Raw genomic sequence first — 21,421 nt, forward strand, 5'->3', positions numbered from 1 at the left:
AAGAGCAGGGATGCATTTGAGCCTAGTGCTGCTTACAGTGTCATAGTCATAAGAGTACTACAGCACAGAAGTCATTTGGCCCTTCTATTCCATGCCAAACTATTACTCTGCATAGTCCTATCGATCTGCACCTGGACAATAGACCTCCACACCCCTACCACCCATGTACATATCCAACTTTTTTCTTAAATTTTGAAATTCAACCTACATCCACCACTTCCTCTGGCAGCTCATTCCACATTCTCACCACTTGCTGAGTGAAAAAGTTCTCCCTCATGTTCCCCTTAAACATTTCACCTTTTACTCTTAAGTCATGACTTCTAGTTCTATTCTCACCCAATCTCATATGTAAAAGCTTGCTTACATTTACCCTATCTATGTTCTTCATAATTTTGTATAACTCTATCAAATATTTTATTTTCCTTTGCTCGAAAGAATAAAGTCCTAACCTATTCAATCTTTGCCTACAACTCAGGTCCTCTAGTTCTGGCAACATCTTTGTAAATTTCTCTGCACTCTTTCAATCTTATTGATAACTCTCCTGTAGGTAGGTGACCAGAATTGCACACAATACTCCAATTTAGGTCTGAGCAATGTCTAACATAACTTCAACATAATATCCCAACTCAAGTACTCAATACTTTGATTTATGAAGGTGAATGTGCCTAAAGCTTTAATAATAACCCTATTTACCTGTGACACCACTTTCAATGAATTATGGACCTGTATTCCTAGATCCCTCTGTTCTATCACACACCTACCACTCGCCATGTTAATCCTATCCTGTTTTGTTCCTCCCCCACCCCCCCAAAATGTAACACCTCACATTTGTCTGCATTAAATTCTATCTGCCATTTTTTAGCCCATTTTTGCTGCTGGTCCAGATCCCACTTCAAGTCATGATAGCCTTCTTCGCTGTCCACTATTCCCCCAATCTTGGTGTCACCTGCAAATTTGCTGATCCCTGAGGCACATGACTTTTCACAGGCCTCCAGTCAGATGGGCAACTGTCTTCTACCCTTCTCCCACGAAGCCAATTTCCAATCCACTTTACAACCTCATCCTGAATGCCAAGCGACTGAACCTTCTTGACTAACCTTCCCTGTGGGACCTTGTCAAAATCCATTTGGACAACATCTACTGTCTTGCCTTCATGAACTTCCCTGGCAACTTCGTTGAAAAGCTTTATATGATTGGTTAGATATGATCTACCATATACAATGCCATGTTGACTATTCTTCATCAATTATGTATCTGGCTCTTTTGAATAACTTCCAATAACTTATCCACTACTGATGTCAGGCTTATCGGTCTATAATTTCCAAGTTTATTCTTGGATCCTTTCTTAAAAAAATGGAACAACATTAGCTATCCTCCAATCCTCCGGCACCTCACCTATTTCTCAGGACATTTTAAATATCACCGCTAGGGCCCCTGAAATTTTTGCACTAACCTCCCACAAGGTCTGAGGGAACACTTTATCAGACCCTAGGTATTTATCCACCCTAATTTGCCTTAAGACAACAAACAGATCCTCCTCTGTAGCCTGTATAGGGTTCAAGATACTTAGTGCTGTTTTGCCACACTTCAAAAGACTGTCAGTCTTCCAAGTAAATACCGATGCAAAAAATCCAATTAAGATCTCCTCCCATCTCTTTTGGCTCTATGGATAGATGACCACTCTAATCTGAAAGAGGACCAATTTTGTCCCTTGCAGTCCTTTTGCCCTTAATATATCTGTGGAAGTCTTTGGGATTCCCCTTGACCTTACTTGCTAAAGCGACCTTATTCCTTCTTCTAGCCCTCATAATTTCCTTATTAAGTGTTCTCTTGAATTTCTTATACTCCTTAAGTGCCTTATTTGTCCCCTCCTCCCTATACCTGGTATAGAACTCCTTCTCCTTCTCAATCAGGGCCTCAATGGTGCTCAAAAATCAAGGTTCCCTAAACCTGTTATCCTTGCCTTTTATTCTAACAGGAACAGTGTACAGTCGGCCCTCCTTATCAGTGGGGGATTGGTTCTGGGACCCCCTGGCGGATACAAAAAAACTTGGTTGCACAAGTCGGTGGACTTTAGGACCCGGCCGAGCTCCGGACCTTATTTAACCTGTCTCAGTGCGGTGGACCTCAGGACCCACTGCCCACAGTGTTTCTGTTCCGAAAAACGATCACGATTGAAAATAAAGTGGAAATATAATAAAGTGATCGGAAAGAGGTGAAACGCCATTGGTCACTGGAAAAGCGTTAGGATACAGTTGGTTAATGATCAGAATAATTTTAAAGGATAAACTAAGAATAATGGAGCAAGTGAAGGCCGTGTCATGATGAAAGCTACAATTATTACTAAGCAACGCAGTTAAATAATACCGGATGTATCTGTTCTGACTTAGAGAATTTCCTTTTTTTTTCTCAATTCCCAATCCACGGTAACCTATGCACATCTTCCCATATACTTTAAATCATCTCTAGATTACTTATAATACCTAATACAATGTAAATGCTATGTAAATAGTTGTTATACTGTAATGTTTAGGGAATAATGACAAGAAAAAAGCCTGTACATGCTCAAACAACAAGTGCTGGAGAGAGAGCTTCCGGGTTTTCCTGATCCGCGGTTGGTTGAATCTGCACATGCAGAACCCGTGGATAAGGATAGCCGACTGTACTCTATACAGAGAAAGTCTGTACTGTCAAAGTTTCACTTTTGAAGGCCTCCCATTTACCAGGCTCACCTGCCCTACACCACATTTGCCAGATCCTTTCTGATAATGTCAAATTTGACCATTCTCCAATTTAGAATCTCAACCTGAGGACCTGTATCCAGAGATACCGGCCACGTGACAGATGCACTGCCACCTGGCTGGTCGGAGGACACAGCACACGCCAATCAACATTTGGTCCCCCCAATTAATCAATGCAGACCTAAATTATTGGTCACCTTAATTGGATTATCTCGCCCAGCCCCATGCTATAAAAGGTGAGACATGTGCCTGGCTCGCTCTCTCTTACAGACCACCTCATTGAAGGTAAGTGCATTGATTTATGTTTGGGAAGGTTTATTGTTGGTCCTGGTAAGGGAGCCGCAGCTATCCAAAGTCAAGGGGGATAGCTGTCGTAGTGCTTTTCCCTTGTTCTTTGTATGTGTAACTGTACCCTGTCCCCACACCTCTTTCTGTGTATTGTACAGCCGACCCGACCTTCCCCACACGTGTTAACCCTAAACGTTTTTTGTTAGAATATTGTAGTTGCTTGTGTTGACCCGACTTCCCCTTGTAAATAAATTCATTATTAAAACTGTGTGTGTCCAGGCCTCCACTGTTGAGACTCAAAGAATCAGTTATTTTCCATCACAACATTTGGCGCTGTGAGCAGGGTCTCATAGGTTTTGGCTGGACACAAGCACAGGGGATAATGTTCTGGAATAAGGGGAAGAAAGCCAGTGCAGGCACCCAGGATAAGATCCCCGGGTGGGCTGATGAAAGGGAGGGATTTGAGAGTCTGGCCAGCATGCTGGCAGACCACGGAAAACCAGTGGACTGGTCTGAGCAGTTCGAGCCCCGTGGAGAGAAGCTGGGCCATCATGTGGTCTCCCTCCTGAAGGAATCAGGGTTCCCCAAAGCTAAGGGGAGTCAAAGGGGTGCCTTCTGGTTGTTTGCGTCCCTGCTGAGACGCCAGGTTAGAATTACTGATCACCTGCAGCACTTGTGTGGTCAGAAGGACAGGGAAATTGAAGACCTCAGTCAGCGTTGTTGCACGCTGAAGGAAGCAGCACAGGCTGCCCAGGCCCGAGCCAATGACCTTGAAGTTAGGGGAACTGAACTTGCCTATCGCCTCATAAAACTTCAGCAGGCCAGGGCAGCCCGTCGGTCTGGCTGGTAGCCGGACCCATTAAAGATTTGAGCCTTAGTCCAGTGTGGCGACAAGCTGGACGCATGGCTGGGGGATGGGGACATCTGGCTGATAGTGACGACGAGGGGGTGCCCGAGGAGCCAAGGTCCCACAACCACCCTTCCCCCTTCTCACCTGAGCTCCAACATGCCCAACCCGTCACCACGCGGTCCCAGGTTCACCGCAGGGAGGAAGGGAATGAGGGGGAGATGGCCGGACCTTCCCCTAGTCACTCCGAGACCACGGAGACCCGAGACTTCTCCCCCAAGGAGCTGACCCAGTTGGCGGATCGGTACCGCCAACAACCAGGCGAGCATCTCACGGCCTGGCTGCTCAGGCTGTGGGATGAGGGGGGCCCCAACCTCAGCCTCTCCCATCAGGAGGCAAGCGCCCTGGGAAGCCTCTCTGACCAGCAGAGCATAAACAATGCGCTGCGGGCGCCACAAGCAGAAATCCGCGATGGCACAACCCTGTGGGATCGGGTAGTGACCGCGGTATGAGCTCGCTATCCCACTCTTCTGGAGTGGGATCTACATGGGTGCCCGCAATGGGGTACGGTCAGTGAGGGCACCCGGGTTATCAGGGAATGGGCACTGGTCAACAGCATCTATCAAGGTGCCTGCGACCATAACTTCCTTGAAAACACACGAGTGACCGGTGCCCTAGCGGGATACTTGGTCACTACCGCACGCCCCGATCTGAAGTCGGTAATCCTGCCCCTCATGGCACCAGCCAGCAGTAGGACCGTACGGGATGCCATCACCCTCCTGGAGGGATTAGAATATATGCAGAGGGGGGCACCTACGCAGGTCCGCAAGATGGAGACAAGGGCCCTAGACACTATCCCTCTCAGATATACACGCAGGCAGCTGTACACGGACCTACTGCGTGCAGGGGTGGGTCATAACAATATAGATGGCATCCCCACCCCCAACCTATATGCCCTGTGGAAGGAGCATTGCAGGGGGAGAACTAGTTACAAAAAGACCGCCAGGCCAGACCATGCCCACACCGAGCCACCCTCCGCGCCTCCCTTACCTCAAACTGTCTCGAAGGCCCTCGAAGCAGAACTGAGACAGCTCGTCAGGCAGGAAATGTCCCACCTCCACCAGCAAAGTGCCTCACCCCCGGCGTGGCAACCCTCTTCCCCCCTCCCATAGGATGAAGGCCAGGCCCCCGGAGCATTTGCTTTCTCGCCCTTTCCCGCCCGGGGGACCTGAGGCCACATATACCCGTCACAGTACATTGGGGAAAGGGAAACACACAGAGGTGGATGGCGCTTGTCGACACAGGCGCCCAGCACACGATTATCCCAGGCAATCCTGCCTTATGGAGGGGTACGGACATGCAGATAGAGGGATTGGGGGGCTCCCTTTTACCCGCCAGGGAGGTCACACTTCGCCTAGCCATAGGCAACCATTCCCCCAGACGTGTACAAGTCCTTATTGCCTCCTCCCCGGAATGTATCCTCGGAATCAATGTTTTAAAGGGACCAGCTCCTCCAGCACAACACCTCATGGGGTAATTGGTGGCCGTTTGGGTCCCTAGAGGGGTGGTGGGCAACTGTCATTCACTGGTCCATCGCACTCATTCTTGTAAACATAGCCATTTTTATACTATGTTGTGCATGCCAGATGATTAAGAGTGTCTCTGCATTTACTTAGCTGCTTAAAAATGGTTATTTCTGGTATGTGATATCGGTTCACCCTCATGTGTTGGCTATGTGGTGCGTCTTCCAAGGGGTGGAGTGTATCCAGAGATACCGGCCACGTGACAGACGCACTGCCACCTGGCTGGTCGGAGGACATACCACACACCAATCAACATTTGGTCCCCCCAACTAATCAATGCACACCTAAATTATTGGTCACCTTAATTGGATTATCTCGCCCAGCCCCATGCTATAAAAGGTGAGACATGTGCCTGGCTCGCTCTCTCTTACAGACCACCTCATTGAAGGTAAGTGCGTTGATTTATGTTTGGGAAGGTTTATCGTTGGTCCTGGTAAGGGACCCGTAGCTATCCAAAGTCAAGGGGGATAGCTGTCGTCGTGCTTTTCCCTTGTTCTTTGTATGTGTAACTGTACCCTGTCCCTACACCTCTTTCTGTGTATTGTACAGCCGACCCGACCTTCCCTACACGTGTTAACCCTAAACGTTTTTTGTTAGAATATTGTAGTTGCTTGTGTTGACCTGACTTCCCCTTGTAAATAAATTCCTTATTATTAAAACTGTGTGTGTCCAGGCCTCCACTGTTGAGACTCAAAGAACCAGTTATTTTCCATCACAACAGGACCAGTCCTATCCTTTTCCATAATTATCTTGAAGCTAATGTCATTATGATCACTAGATGCAAAGTGTTCCTCTAAACCAACTTTGGTCACCCGCCCTGTCTCATTCCCTAATTGGACAATGGCGAGATCCCAACTCTTTCTCATTGGGTCCCCTATATATTGATCAAGGAAACTTTCATGATTGCATGACAAACTAAATCCCATTCAGCCCTTTTACAGTATGGCCATCCCAATCAATATGAGCAAAGTTAAAATCACCTACTATCAATCTTATGATTCATGCAACAGTCTGCAGCCTCTCTAGATATGTTCGCTCCTCTAAATCCTGTTGACTATTGGGTGGTTTGTAATATAATCCAATTAATGTGGACATCCCTTTCTTATTCTTCAGTTTCACCCATATAGCCTCAGTAAACAAGCACTCCAGTCTGTCCTGTCTGAGCACTACTGTGACACTTTCCCTGACTAGTAACACTACCCTTTTTTCTTTAATTCCTCCTGCTATATCACCATCACATCTAAAACAATGGAATCCCAGAATATCGAGCTGCTGGTCCTACCCCTCCAACAACCCTGTCTCACTTACGTCATAATTCCATGTGTTGATCCATGCCCTAAGCTCACCTGCCTTTCCTACAATATTCCCTGCACTGAAATATACACAACTCCAAACATTAGTCCCACCATGATCAACCTTTCGATTCCTAACTTTGTATGTAGGTTGAACATCTTTCCCCACTACCATTCCACTATCTGCTCCGGCACTCTGGTTCCCATCCCTCTGCAACTCTAGTTTAACTCCCTCTCCTGCAGCATTCGCAAACCTCACTAGGATATTAGTCCCCTCCAATTCAGGTGCAAGCCATCCCGCCTGACCTAGAAGAAAGCCCAATTATCTGAAAATCTGAAGCTCTCCATCTCTTCAGCAATGTGTTAAACTTCCTCTTTGTTATCTTCCTAGTTCATTCTCAGTAGCAATACTGAGAATGCGACCCTGGAGGTTCTTTCCTTTAACGTAGCACTTAACTTCCTAAACTGACTTTGCAGGACCTCACCACCCTTCTACTGACACGGACCATTACCTCTGGCTGCTCACCGTCCCATTTAAGAATGCTGTGGATTCATTCTGAAATGTCCCTGACCCTGGTACCTGTGAGGCAACATAGTATCCAGGAATCTCATTCTTGTCCACAGAACTTTCTATAATCACTGCATCCCCTATATATTCACTATAGCTCAAACTTTTCTCCCGCTTCGCTTCTGACCCAGAGCCAAAATCAGTGCAAGAGACCTGACCACTCTGGCTTACTTCTGCTAGGTCACCCCACCCCCCATCCCCAACAACAGCATCTAATGTGGTACACCAGTTATTGAGGGAAATGGCCACAGGGGTACTCTGAACTGGCTCCTCCCTCCTGACAGTCACAGTCCTGCACCTTGGGTGTAACTGCCTCCTACAATGGTAATTCTGCTTAAATCTAACTACTTTTTGGCCCTTGCTAAGTGCTTCATTATACAAAATCCAACGTCTCCCAGCAACGTGTGGTGTACAGACTGTCCCGACTGCCTCCAATCACTTCTTTTGAAATCTCTCTCCTGGTGCACAAAATCCATTGTCTCCTAGTGACGTGTGGCGCCGACTGTCACTGCTTGCTTCATGGTAAGATAACAAGCTGATACCTCTGTCACATAAGATATGGTCAGCTCTGCCAAATAGTGGGTTGATGAACATTCCTGCATTAACATAGATCTGTAGAACAAAGAAGATATTGCTGGCTTCAAAGTGAATATATAATTCAAAAATAGGGAGAAACTTTGTGATGCATACAAATATGATGCAGGGAAGTTGACTTGAATGTGAATAGAAGTAGTGATAACTTTAAGTAAATGGAATGTTGAAGCAATTGACAACATGGAAGGATTTAAAATGCATTCATCTGTGCTGCTCCTAGGAGGTCCACAGCGTGATCTATTTATGACTACAGCTGGAGCGGGTATTCATATAATTTTCTTCACAATTATCTTAGTATTACTGTGTGTTTGTTAGATAGCTAATTGTGTGAAAGTGTGAATGAATTTGAAACCATGTTCCATAATTACAAGATGGTCCTAGAAAAATTCAATAAGGAATTCAGGACAAGGGTGAAGTAATTACAACATGTAATTTGTTAGCATGCAAAGTAATTAAGGCAATAGTGTGGAGGCATTGATGTTTATGGGGCAAAATTGAATAGAATCAGGATCCAATGGGAAGAAGCTTATGTTCAGCACAATTCTTGTTCCTTCCAGTTGGGCCCGTTTATCTCAGTGTGCTATGTACAATGCAAGCTAGCAAACAGGAAGCTGGAAAAGTTTAATAATTCACTAAGGTCTTTTTTGGACGTGGCTGGGTTCAGAGTAAGTTCTAATCGTGCTGCCAATATCTAATATGGGGTTACAACACTGAGGCTTTAATGTATAAAATATACTCCTAAAAATCCACAAAATAATATATAAGCTATAGAAAAGCAATACAAGCATGCTAAAATATTAAAAGGCATTTCACAGGAGAATAATCAAATAAAATACAAAACAAGTTCTCACAGGAAGTACTAGAACAGAACTAAAAGCTCAAAGAGGTAGGCATACAACTGGAACAAAAGGAATGTATAGAAATAGAGAACCCAAAAGGAAAAAGAACTGATAAGCTTAGGACCCAGGTATCTGCATGCATGGCCAATAATGATGAAATGCATGGGTACTCTAGAAGCCAGAACTAATGAAGGGTCTCGGTACGAAGTGTCGACTATTTACTCTTTTCCATAGATGATGCCTGAGCTGAGTTCCTCCAGCATTTTATGTGTTGCTCTGGATTTCCTGCATCTGCAGATTTTCTTGTGTTGTGATATATCTCTTTGGGTTGTAGGGCTGAAGGAGAATATAGGTAGAGAAAGAGAAAGCAAAGCTGGCAGCCAATGTGGGTCAGCAAACAGGTGAACTGAATACGAGTCAGGCCACAAGAAGCAGAGTTTTAAAGAAAGGACAGATGAGGTGCTGGAGGATTGGAGGCTAGCTAATGTTGTTCTATTGTTTAAGAAAGGCTCTAAGAATAAGCCAGGAAATTACAGAATGGTGAGTCTGACATCAGTAGTGGGTAAGTTATTGGAAGGTATTCTAAGGATTCAGATATACAAGTATTTGGATAGAGAGGGACTTCTTAGGTTAGTCAACATGGCACTGTGCTTGGTAGGTCACGTCTAATGAATCTGATAGTTTTTTTGAGGAAGTTACCAGGAAAGTTGATGAAGGCAATGCAGTGGATGTTGTCTACGTGGACCTTAGCAAGGCCCTTGACAAAGTTTTGCATGGGAGGTTGGTCAAGAAGGTCCAGTCACTCAGCATTCAGGATGAGGTTGTAAACTAGCTTAGACACTGGCTTTGCCGAAGAAGGCAGAAAGTGGTAGCACATGGTTGCCTCTCTGACTGGAGATCCGTAACTAATGGTGTGCCACAGGGATACGGTGTTGGGTCATTAGTTATTTGTCATCTGTATCAATGACCTGGATAGGGTTAATTGGATAATCAAGGACATGACCCACCCAGCCAACACACTTTTTGTCCCTCTTCCCTCCGGGAGAAGGTTCAGGAGCATGAAGATTCGTACGGCCAGATTTGGGAACAGCTTCTTTCCAACTGTGATAAGACTGCTGAACAGATCCTGACCCAGATTTGGGCCATACCTTCCAAATATCTGGACCTGACTTGCACTACCTTACTTTCCCTTTTCTATTTTCTAATTATGATTTATAATTTAAATTTTTATTATATTTACTTCGATTTCTACTTCAAGGAGCGTGAAGTGCAGAATCAAATATCGCTGTGATGATTGTACGCTCTAGTATCAATTGTTTGGTGACAATAAAGTAAAGTATAAGTATTGTAAATTGTCCTGCGAGTAGGTTAAGTTTAGTTGGGTTTGTTGGCAGGGTTGCTGGGGCAGGTCACCTCAAAGGGTTGGACGGGCCTACTAAATAAATAATGTAGTCAAATAGATCAGCAAATTTGCAGATGGCACCAAAATTGGGGATGTAGTGGACAGCCAGGAGGGTTTTCAAAAGTTGCAGCGGGATCTGGACCAGCTGGAAAAATGGGCTGAAAACTGGCAGATGGAATTTAATGCAGACAAGTGTGATGTGTTTCACTTTGGGAGGATGTACATGGTGAGCAGTAGGACACTGAGGAGCATGGGAGAGCAGAGGGATCTGGGAATACAGATCCATAATTCCTTGAAAGTGGCGTCATAGGTAGATAGGGTGATAATAAATCGAAGTATTGAGTATAGGAAGTGGGATGTTAATGTTGAAATTGTATAAGAAGTTGGTGAAATCTAATTTGGAGTATTGTGTGCAGTTCTGGTCACCTACCTACAGGAAATATATCATTATGATTGAAAGAGTATAGAAAAAATCTACAAAGATGTTGCTGGGACTTGAGGATCTGAGTTATAGGGAAAGGTTGAATAGGATAGGACTTTATTCCCTGAAGAGTAGGAGAATGAGGGGAGATTTGATAGAGATACACACAATTATGAGGGGTGCAGGTTTTTTTTTCTACTGAGGTTGGTTGAGACTAGAACTAGAAGTCATGGATTAAGGGTGAAAGGAGAAATGTTTAAGGGGAACATGAGGAAAACTTCTGCACAGAGGGTGGTGAGAGTGTGGAACAAGCTGCCAGCGGATACAGGTTTGATTTCAACACTTAAGAGAAATGTGGATAGGTACAGGGATGAGAGGGATATTCAGAGCTATGGTCTGGGTGCAGATTGATAGGACTAGGCAGAATAGTTCAGCAGGCTAGATGGGCTGAAAAGTCTGTTTCTAATATTATTGACTCTATTACTGTATAGAATAAAGCAGCATGTGGAAACAGTTAAGCCTTGGGGTAACAAAGCTATGAATAATTTAACATGGAGTAAATTGGGACATGTTACAAAGATGGGAAAAGGCAGACATCATACAGGAGAAAATGTATAATCTGATGCACTCTGAGCCAAAAAATGACAGCAAGAGCAATAAGAGTCTGCCTTAATCTCAGATAGTTGGCAGGATAGAAAGAAACAAGCACTTAGTGTCACTGTGGCCTGAGGCTACTAGCTAATGAATCAGTTGTAGGGAAGAATACTTGACTGAAGGAAACTTCTAAGTACCTAATATACAATATCAAACAAGCAGTTTACAATCAAATTAAAATTCTTTAAACCCTTAATGGAAATCAACAGTTGGGAGGAAGTTAGCTGGGATTCTACAGCGCCTTGCAAACTTCATGGCACCAAGTCACAGATGGGAAAGGAAACTTGAAGTACTGGAGAATTTGGGATATTTAGCATAAGGTTCAAAAGGATAGATGGAGAGAAACTGTTCTCTGGTGAGAATTCCAGATGAAGGGTTCATAAAATATGGAGTCCAGTGCAGCAATGGGAGTTGAAGTTAGAATTAGGCATTTTTTCTTAAATGTCACCATACAGAGGACCCAACTGCAACTAATTCAGTCGCAACCAAGGACTGGATCTGAGCACTCAAGAACTTGCTTGTTTAACCGTTGTCTGGGAAACCATTAACAACCCCAAAATAAACAGACATTTTCTTTTAAATTAAACTGTTATCAACTGGATAAAGGATATGAATGCAAGAAAATGAAATTCTTCCTATTTCTGTCACCTATTGTCAAAATACTGCAACTCCTGGGCCAAATATAAATCAACCTGTTGTACTGCAAATTTCTAACTTCTCTGAGAACACCTTCTAGAAGAGAGCCCCTCCAGCGTGCCAGACATTAATTTATTATTCCCTAACTCTATTTGCCTTGGTAATTAGCACTAAATTAGTTTTAGATTAGCATTGGGGGCTGAAGTCTACTAGCATCTAGATGCTGCCAGTCAAGTATTGGACAATTTCTTTTCAGCAGTCTAATTAAATTGAACTGAAGTCAAAGACATTTTGTACTGACCAGTGCTCCTTTTTTTTAAATTATCCAAGCAAATGAACAGCCATGAGTTGAATTCTTTAGCAGGTTAGGAGTTACAGTAAAAAAAATTACCCAGAGAGAAAATGGATACCTTTTGAACAGTTGCACATATCTGTTTCTAAGGGTCTAATTTCCAAGTCTGCAAAAATAACAACTGAAACTTCAGAAATAAACTAAGAATGACTGTTGTAGAGTGCTCTGAATTTTAAGTGGAGCTTAGCATTCACTTTTTCCAGTGGTTCAGACAGGCTAGGGCACAAAGCATTAACATGAGAACTTCCCTTCAACGAAACTTTCATTACCTCATACAGAAAAATAGAGTGGCTGCTTCTCTTCAGTCAACTGTGGAGCCTAATTTTGTCTGATCTTTTTAACATGAAGTTTTGCTTCCTGATGCAAAGAATGATATGACATTTGTAGATGTAGAACACTGGTAATTTGAACACCAAATGATGCTAAGCACACCCTTTACTCAGCTGGATCCTAAATTCACATTAAATTACTACAACGCTATGGTAGCTCAGCAGCTTATTACACCCCGGGGCATTCCGGAGTTCAATTCCAGCAGCACCCATAAAGACTCTGTAGATCCTCCCCGGGTTCACTAGTTTCCTCCCACAGTTCAAAGAGGTATGGGGTATGTTCATTGGTCATTGTACATTGTCCCATGATTAGGTTGGGTTAATTCGGGTTTGTCAGGGATTGCTGGGGTGGCATGGCTCAAAGGGCTGTAAGGGCCTACTCTGCACTGTATGGCCAAATAAAATAAATACAGAAATACATTTTTCTCTTTGTTAGGATCTCCCTTTAATGCAGAATTAACTGTAGTTTAAAAATAACATGACATCACTTTGTCACCAAGTTAAATAAGCTTATATCAAAAGCACAAGAGATTCTACAGATGCTGGAAATCCAGAACAACAGACACAAAATGATGGAGGAACTCAGCAGGTCAGGCAGCATCCATGGAAATGAAAAAGTCAACATTTTGGCCAAGACTCTTCATCAGGACTTGAAACAAACCATAGAACATTACAGCACAGAAACAGGCCTTTTGGCCCTTCTTGGCTGTGCCGAACCAATTTTCTGCCTAACCCCACTGACCTGCACCCAGCCCATATCCCTCCAAACCCCTCTCATCTATATATCTGTCCAAGTTTTTCTTAAATGTTAAAAGTGAGCCTGCATTCACCACTTCATCTGGCAGCTCATTCCACACTCTCTGTGTGAAGAAGCCCCCCTCCCATGTTCCCTTTAAACTTTTCCCCCTTCACTCTTAACCCGTGTCTTCTTTTCCCACCCCACCCCCCCCCCAGCCTCAGTGGAAAAAGCCTGCTTGCATTCACTCTATCTAAAACTGCACACAATACTCCAAAGCCAGAATAAGAAGATGGGAGGAGAACAAGCTAGAAGAAGCTGATAGATGGAAGAGGCAAAGGGCTGGAATAGACAAAAACTGATAGGAGAGGAGAGTGGAAAGGGAAGGAGGAGAGGCATCAGGGGGAGGTTACAGGCAGGTGAAGAGAAGAGGCCAGAGTGGGGAATTGAAGAAGACAGAAAAGGGAAGGTAAAAACAATTATCAGAAGTTGGTGAAATCGATGTTCATGCCATCAGGTTGGAAGCTACCTAGATGGAATAGTTTGTGTTGCTGCTCCAACCTGAGAGAGACCTCATCGTGGCAGAAGAGGAGGTCATCGGACGAAATGTCAGAATGTGAATGGGGACAGGAATTAACATGATTGGCCACCAGGCAATTCTGCTGTTTTGTGGATGGAGTACAGGTGCTTGACAAAGCGGACCCCCAATTTATGTCGGGTCTTACTAATGTGGAGGGAGCCGCATTGAAAGCACTGGATACAGCAGACGACCCCAAGAGATTCACAGGTGAAGTGCTGCCTCACCTGGAAGGACTATTTGGGGCCCTGAATGGAGGTGAGGGAGGAGGTGAATGGGAAGGTGTCACACACCTGCAGGTTTAAGTGCCAGGAAGGAGAACAGTGGGGAAGGACGACTGGACAAGGGAATCACGGAGGGAGCAATCGCTGTGGAAAGTGGGAAAGGGTCAGGTAAAAACATGTTTGGTGGAAGGATCCCTTTGGAGGTGGCAGAAGTTGCAGAAAATATTGCGTTGGATGCGTTGGATCATGGGTGGTAGGTCAGGGCAAGAGGAATTCTATCTCTGTTAAGGTGCTGAGAAGATGGGATGAGCGCAGATGTCTGGAAATGGAGGAGATAAACAGTGGTGAAGAAACGGAAATCCATTTTTTGAAGGAGGAGGACATCTCTGATGTCCTGGAAAAGAAAGCTTCATCCTGGGAACAGATTTACAGTGACACAGGAACTAAGTGAAGGGAGTGGCATTTTTTTTTTTAACAGGAGACAGAGCAGGAAGAAGTCTGGTCAAGATGGCAGTAGGAATCTGTGGGTTTACAAAATATATTGGTAGACAGTGTGTCTTCCAGAGATGGAGACAAAGATCGAGAAAGAGGAGATATGCGTTAGAAATGGACCAAGTGAATTTAAGGGCAGGGCGGAAGTTGGAGGCAATGTTAACGAAATTGATGAGTTCAGCATAGGTGCATGAAGCAGCACCAATACAGTCATCAATGTAGCAGAGGAAGAGATGGGGAGCATTAGCAGTGAGGGCTTGGAACATGGACTGTTCCACATAGCCAACGAAAAGGCAGGCATAGTCGGGGCCCATGGTTACACCTTAAGTTTGGACAAAGTGGGAGGAGCTGAAAGAGAAGTTGTTGAAGGTGAGGACCAGTTCTGCCAGACAGAAGAGGGTGGTGGTGGCGGGGAACTGATTTGCTTTCAAGAAAGAAGCACAGAGCTTTAAGGTCTTCTTGATGGGGGATAGATGTGCAGGGACTGGACATCCATCGTGAAAATGAGGCAACCAGGGCCAGGGAATTGAAAGTTGTTGAGTGCTGTGAAGTGTTAGCGATGTAAGCAGGAAGGGACTAAACCAAAGGGAATAAAGTCGAGGTATGCAGACACAAGTTCAGTGGGGCAGGAGCAGGCAGAAACAATGGGCCTACCTGGACAGTCAGATCTTGGGTAGGAGATAGTAATGAGCAGTGTGGGGTAGGGGAACTATGAAATTGTTGGCAGTGGATGGGAGATCTCCAGAGTTGATGAGGTTGGTGATGGTGTTGGAGACAATGGACTGATGGTCTTGAGTGCGGTCCTTTTTAAGGGGTAAGTACAACAAAGTTTGAGGGTCACTACCTGGCCTCAGCAAGGTAGAAGACAGCCCACCACACTGCAACATCACCCACTTTGTCTGTGTCTTTGATGGTAAGGTTGAGATTGGTGTAGAAGGAGTGGAGGGCAGTGAGCTTAGTGGGGATAAGGTTTGAAGAGGAGAGAAGAGTGCTGAAGTTGAGCCGGTTGATTCTCATTGGGTTCTTCTGAAGACTCTGACCTGGAGTTACACTCTGACTTGGGTTCTTTGTGTGAATGGGACCTGCCTCATGACCAGTCGCTTTTTGATATCCCAAGGAGGTGGCCTGGAAGGTGAGCGCACCTTCAGGGTTCCGGATATTCGTGGCTTTGGAGACGTGTTGATTCTAGGCCAGTGTCCCTGACTGAAGCGGGAGAACACCCTGAGCATCGGGAACAGCGGGTTAGCTGCTGAGGTTGTGTCCAGAGAGCTGTACCTTTCTGGTGCTGACTCCCTGGATGCAGAGCTCAAAAAAGCGATGTAACAGACTTTTCATATCAGCGAGTTGTTTGTTATATCTCTCCTCTTGCTGTGAAACGGAGTCACCCCTGTTTCACTTACTATGGAGAGGGAGACCCTGTGGTATGTTGAATTACCACAGGTCTTTGGGGTGCTGGAAGTCTGTGTCTTTGTTGATGTTTGCTGCACACTTGAGTGCTCGGTGGAGGGTGCTGATGCTTTTTTATTGGTGGGGGAGTCATTGTCTTGCAGCTGCTTGTGTGTGGGAGGGGGGCATTGGGTTCAACATTTTAATTGTCATTCATTCTTTGGGGTACTCTGTTTTCGTGGATGTTTATGAAGAAAAATAATGTATGTTGTATACATTTCTCTGACATTAAATATACCTATTGAATCAGAGATGAAAAGATCCAGAGCAGGCAGAACAGCAGAATTGGGTGTCCATGAAGAGGAGGAGTGTTGGAATTGGGAGAAGGGGTCATCGGCTTTTTAAGGGGCAAGTAATAGGAGGTGTCTGAGAGTTGATGTTTCAAGGGGTAAATAAGAGGTGGTGTCTGACAGTTGCCAGCATATCAAACTAGGTTCCCAATATTACACCACTGTCATTAACTTGGCAATCTCATTCAATGGAATACATAAAACATTTCACTGATTTTTCACTGATCCAATTTAGAATCTTGTTAACTGCATACATATTTTTAAAATTATGATAAAGACACTTGGTACAATTTAAAAACGATCTTCATCAAGATAAAACCTGGCTTAAATTACAAACTACATAAAATTGCTATCATTATAACCATTGCTACATATTCCACATGATATAAACTTCCCACACTGAAGCCATTCTTCAGTTCGTTTTGATCTGAAGTTAATACTGAACACTTTTTTCATATCATCAAATGTGAATGATTATAGTTTTAGGATCATGTAGGTCACTTGAACAATGAAGGCCATCTCACCACATAAACGTCCTCCCTTCACAGAACCATTGACATAGACAGTAGAAGCATGTGTGTGATGGTTGTGCAAGTTGGAGTGATGAGGTGTTGGCGGCTGTCTGGAAGCTGGAGCACCAGCTGTCTGACCAAATGGGATTAATACTTCATTTGACAGCTTTGCAAATGTTTTCAGTTGAATGATGCTTTAAAAGTGGCAGGTGAAACCATAGCCTAGTAAAAGGACTTTTTAATATGTCCTTCTTGCAATAAAGTACCAGTTAGATGTGCATTAATTACCAAGAAAAATCAAGACTTAAAGTTACTTTAAATGAGAAAAAGTAATCTGCAGCATTTTAACCACTTAAATAATGGATGTGAAATGACAGTAATGATAAATGTCAATTATCATCAATTACAACCAAAGTAGGTATGATTAACCTATAATAGTGCCTTGTATTTAACACAACAATTAAAAAAGCTCACACAGCAAGTACAGTGGATTCCGGTTAATAGGGTCACATTGTGTCCAGTATATTTTGGCCCAATTAAGCAGCTGCTTCAATTTGCTGAAGTTACTCGGAAAGAGTTAAAAGGGTATTAAAAGACAAACTAGCGTTTAACTGAGTAACAAATGAAATATTTAAATGAAATATAGAAGAAATCAGAGCACTCTCAATACTACTACAGTATCATAAAACTGTGTATTAGTTCCCTTTAGTTATCGATGGAGGAATTCATCCAGTGTCTGCGTTCTTTTGATTGACTGTAAATGAACACAGGTAGTGCAGACATGTACTGTTTTCAGACAATGCTATCAATGACTGCAACCTCCAAATCTTTCTTTTCATTGTAACATTCAAGATGATTGTCAATACCTGCAAATTCTTCATAGTTCCTAATTTGTTGAAGGAATGAAATACCGTAGATTCCGGACTACAGAGCGCACCTGATTAAAAGCCGCTGGCTCTAATTTTAGAAAGAAAATCAATTTTTTACTTGTACAGGCCGCACCGGATTTTAGGCCGCACCGGATTTTCGGCCGCAGGTGTCCCACGTTGTAATATGAGATATTTACACAGAAAGATATTACACGTGAGGATTTTTTAACTTTTAATTAAATCCATATGGTAACATAAACAAATACATATTGCAAATGCTTTTTTTCGAACCGTGCCTGTAACGCGGCTACTTTTAAATATACGTTGCGTATACTTTTTTACTGAACAACATTCCAATATCTCCTAACGACTGGTAAAAAATATATATACTGCAGCCTACCAGGAAAAGTTATTGATCGCCTTTAACTTAAAAGCAGCGTTTTGGCTCCGCCGCTCCGCCGCTCCCCCCCGCTATCCCGTTTATCGCAAACGGCATTTTTCCCACAAGACGCGGCGAAACCGGGTGTGACGTCATAGCATCCCGCGATGTAGTACAGAAAACAAATATAGTTAAAACTCTTCTAACTTTAACTAGAAAATGAATTACTAAGCGAAAATATTATAAACTAAATAACTGCCATAAAGGCAGCACAATGCTTTTCTTCGAGTGTTTTCCATGTTGATGAGGGTGAGTACAAATGACTGATTTACAATAATTTAATTGTGAAAGTGCGCTTGATTTATCGTACAATTTCATTGGACCTCTGTGAACTACTCATCAATTTTATTGGTCTACTGTTACGAGGCAAAATGTTTTTGGCAGCATGAAAAAAATCATGTATTAGCCGCTCCGTATTAAAGGCCGCAGAGTTCAAAGCTGTTCAAAATGTGGGAAAAAAGTAGCGGCTTAAAATCCGGAATCTACGGTAATTTCATTTTCATTCCCAGCTATTTCTGGCATCTCTAAGTCTGAATGGAGAAAATCACTGGAGAAAATTCATCAGTCCTCTATGTTGAAAATGTCCTGATGTTTATCATAATTTTAAGATTGTGCTTGCTATGATGATCTGCATTCTTCACACTGCCTCTGGAAGAACTAGATTCTCTGGATAGTCCTTACTCTCATTTTACACAGCTCATCTTAATCTTTGCAGTTCCAGGGAACAAAAACACAGGTTGAGCAATCTGTTCTTGCAATTTAAGGCTTGATTCAATTCTCCTGAGCCTGCAAATTACCTTCTATACTAAATCCCTTCTCTAAATCTAATGTCCAAATTTGTATGTAAACAGGTGCACTGATGTGGGTAGACATTAAGATGGTAATGTCAGCTGTGATACAATCTCTGTTGAGCAAGATCCATGTTATATTTGTCCATATGGGGAACCAGTCCAGAGGCAGAAAGACTTTCAGCCAATTTGTCTGGAATATTATATTTTGTATACTGTGGCCAATGTTCTCAAGATTAATTCCCTGGGGCATAATCAGGGAACTCAGATAAGTCAATAATACAGGCCCTAATAAATGTGAATACACTGCATCTCAACATGACTACAACTACAGAATAAACAACCTGTAATATCCATGAGAATTGAGAAGGTACACTATAAAACTTTGTATACACAACTTCCTTAACACAACTTGTGATGATGCTTGAAATGTAATGGTATGGAAACAGGTATTTTTTAATCTATGGCATTTCTTGAATAGACTGTACTATGATCGGACACAGTGCTTACTAAAGGTTTCTTGCATATCCTGGGCTTTAGTGGAAATGTGGAACTCTCTCCTTTAACGGGAGATGTATATTTTATTAGGTGAGAGTACTAAGAGATGTATAACAAAGTCAGGAAAATGGAGTTGAGGGACAATCACTCATCAATTAACAAAAAGGCGCAATAGACTTGAATACCTGAATGGCTTACTGTCAACTTCATATTTATAAACGGAGGTTTAATCTTGTATTTAACCAATATAATCTAATATAACCCTGTTATATTTAGCCTGATGTTCTATTCCCCTGTACAGCATGTTGATGATTTCTGTAACTGCACAGAATTTTAGTCCATAATTTTTTTCAATCCGTGTTTCACACGATTCTGAGTACAAAGATCACGGTTGTCAGCCTTGGCAATGCTAGTTTAGGAATTCAGAAGTGGTGATGCAGTTCAGCACTGAACCTGGTGTCACGTTTACCAGTTTCACTTTATCATGCCAAATCCAGAATGGGGAAAAGTTAGCATTCTGAAAACAATTATACTGTCTCCTTTTCCATGTATTCTTATAAAAACCTTCAAAAATTATACCTCTGAAGCACAATGCATTAATAATATGACGTGAATTTTAGAATTGGAATACAATGAATGTATTTATGCATGTGAAGAAAAATCGAAGCACACCAGGGGTATTTTGTGATACGAATAAATGCACAAACATTGAGTAAATGGCTGTGTTTTGCATGGAATTTGTGTGCCTGGCTCAGAGGAAGCTACTGTAGCAAGTGCACCTGTTAGAGAGAGTTAGAGAGGTATAGCAGAGAAACAGGCCCTTTGGCCCACTAAGTCTGTGCTGGCCATCAACCACCCACTTACATCTTGTTTTAAACTCACTTTTATTCTCCTCTTAGATGTTACCTCTCTTAGTCGGGACTAAATTAAATCACATGAAACTGAGAGCAGTATTGGTGTATACATAGGACGTTGTGGAAGAAACTATGGTAACTTTCAAGAAAATCCAATTATGACCGACGTCTTCCACCATCAAGCCAAATATAATGGCAAAGTGAACACTTTTAGCTTAGGTATAGTTCCCTAATATCTGATCACCTTCTGAAATGAGGCACAGGGAACCATACGTCCATGTTCTCATCGAAAAGGTTTCAGAAGGCCAGCTGTGTCCCTTTCACACCCACCATCATGCAGATAAACTATCAAGGAGCGACAGGGCAGTGATTACGCTCAAATTGGAGCTGATTTTCCACCAAATTGCCTAGACAAGCTAGATATGAAGTTCCAAATGCCGCCCAACTTCTGTGGGTTTTATAAGCATGACCAATCAGCAGAAGCAGCCTTCAGAAAGATTTTTATATGATTAAAAATCATCTTTGGACGATAATGAGCACTTACCGTGTAGTTGGGGTTTCCAGGTTGAATGCGCAGTTCTGCCAGCATCCAAATCCCATTGGTCAGCTTCAAGGATTGATACAACATATCCTGTCCCTCCACATTCCTTTTAGCAATGGTAAACACGTTGCTATTCTGCAGTTTATTGGACACCATGTCTGAAAAGAAACATAACAGTAAATACCAGCACAGATACAATTTCACCTATATATTGTTTCCTTACTGATAGAATTTTATTGTTTATTGTTAATTGGTTATTTTTATAGTTCTTCATTGGTTATCTTCGCAGCCAAATTTGATTGGCATATTCTCTATCTGTTTAGTATGACTAGCTAGCAGTGAGAGAAATGCACTGTTTTTTTTAATATCTACATCTAAATCGTACCTGACAAGCATATTAGATCCTGGATTTTCCGTCATATTGACTGGCATACAACTGCATTACTTAAGGATAATCTGAAAGCTGAAACAGTAGCTGTTGTTTAGGTTTTAACTTAATTAAAATTCTGGCTCTGCACACAGAAATGTTATTATCAGGAAGTTGAACTAATGCCTGTAATGTAGAGGAATTTTAAATTCTTGAGGTCAACAGAAAGTAATAGTTTATAA

General features: G+C 42.9%; 1 protein-coding gene across 3 annotated transcripts in view; it reads right to left on the reverse strand.

Moving 5' to 3' along the window:
- The window catches only part of ap2b1 (adaptor related protein complex 2 subunit beta 1), a 283,798-nt gene that overhangs the window by 26,016 nt on the left and 236,361 nt on the right, over positions 1 to 21,421 (reverse strand). For all 3 annotated transcript variants that reach the window (XM_073053794.1, XM_073053796.1, XM_073053795.1), the window contains one exon: positions 20,816 to 20,970. In XM_073053794.1, the coding sequence (XP_072909895.1) occupies positions 20,816 to 20,970 (155 nt within the window). The remainder of the gene's footprint in view (positions 1 to 20,815; positions 20,971 to 21,421) is intronic.

This window comes from Hemitrygon akajei, chromosome 8 (genome assembly GCF_048418815.1).
Source record: "Hemitrygon akajei chromosome 8, sHemAka1.3, whole genome shotgun sequence".
Lineage (NCBI taxonomy): Eukaryota > Metazoa > Chordata > Chondrichthyes > Myliobatiformes > Dasyatidae > Hemitrygon > Hemitrygon akajei.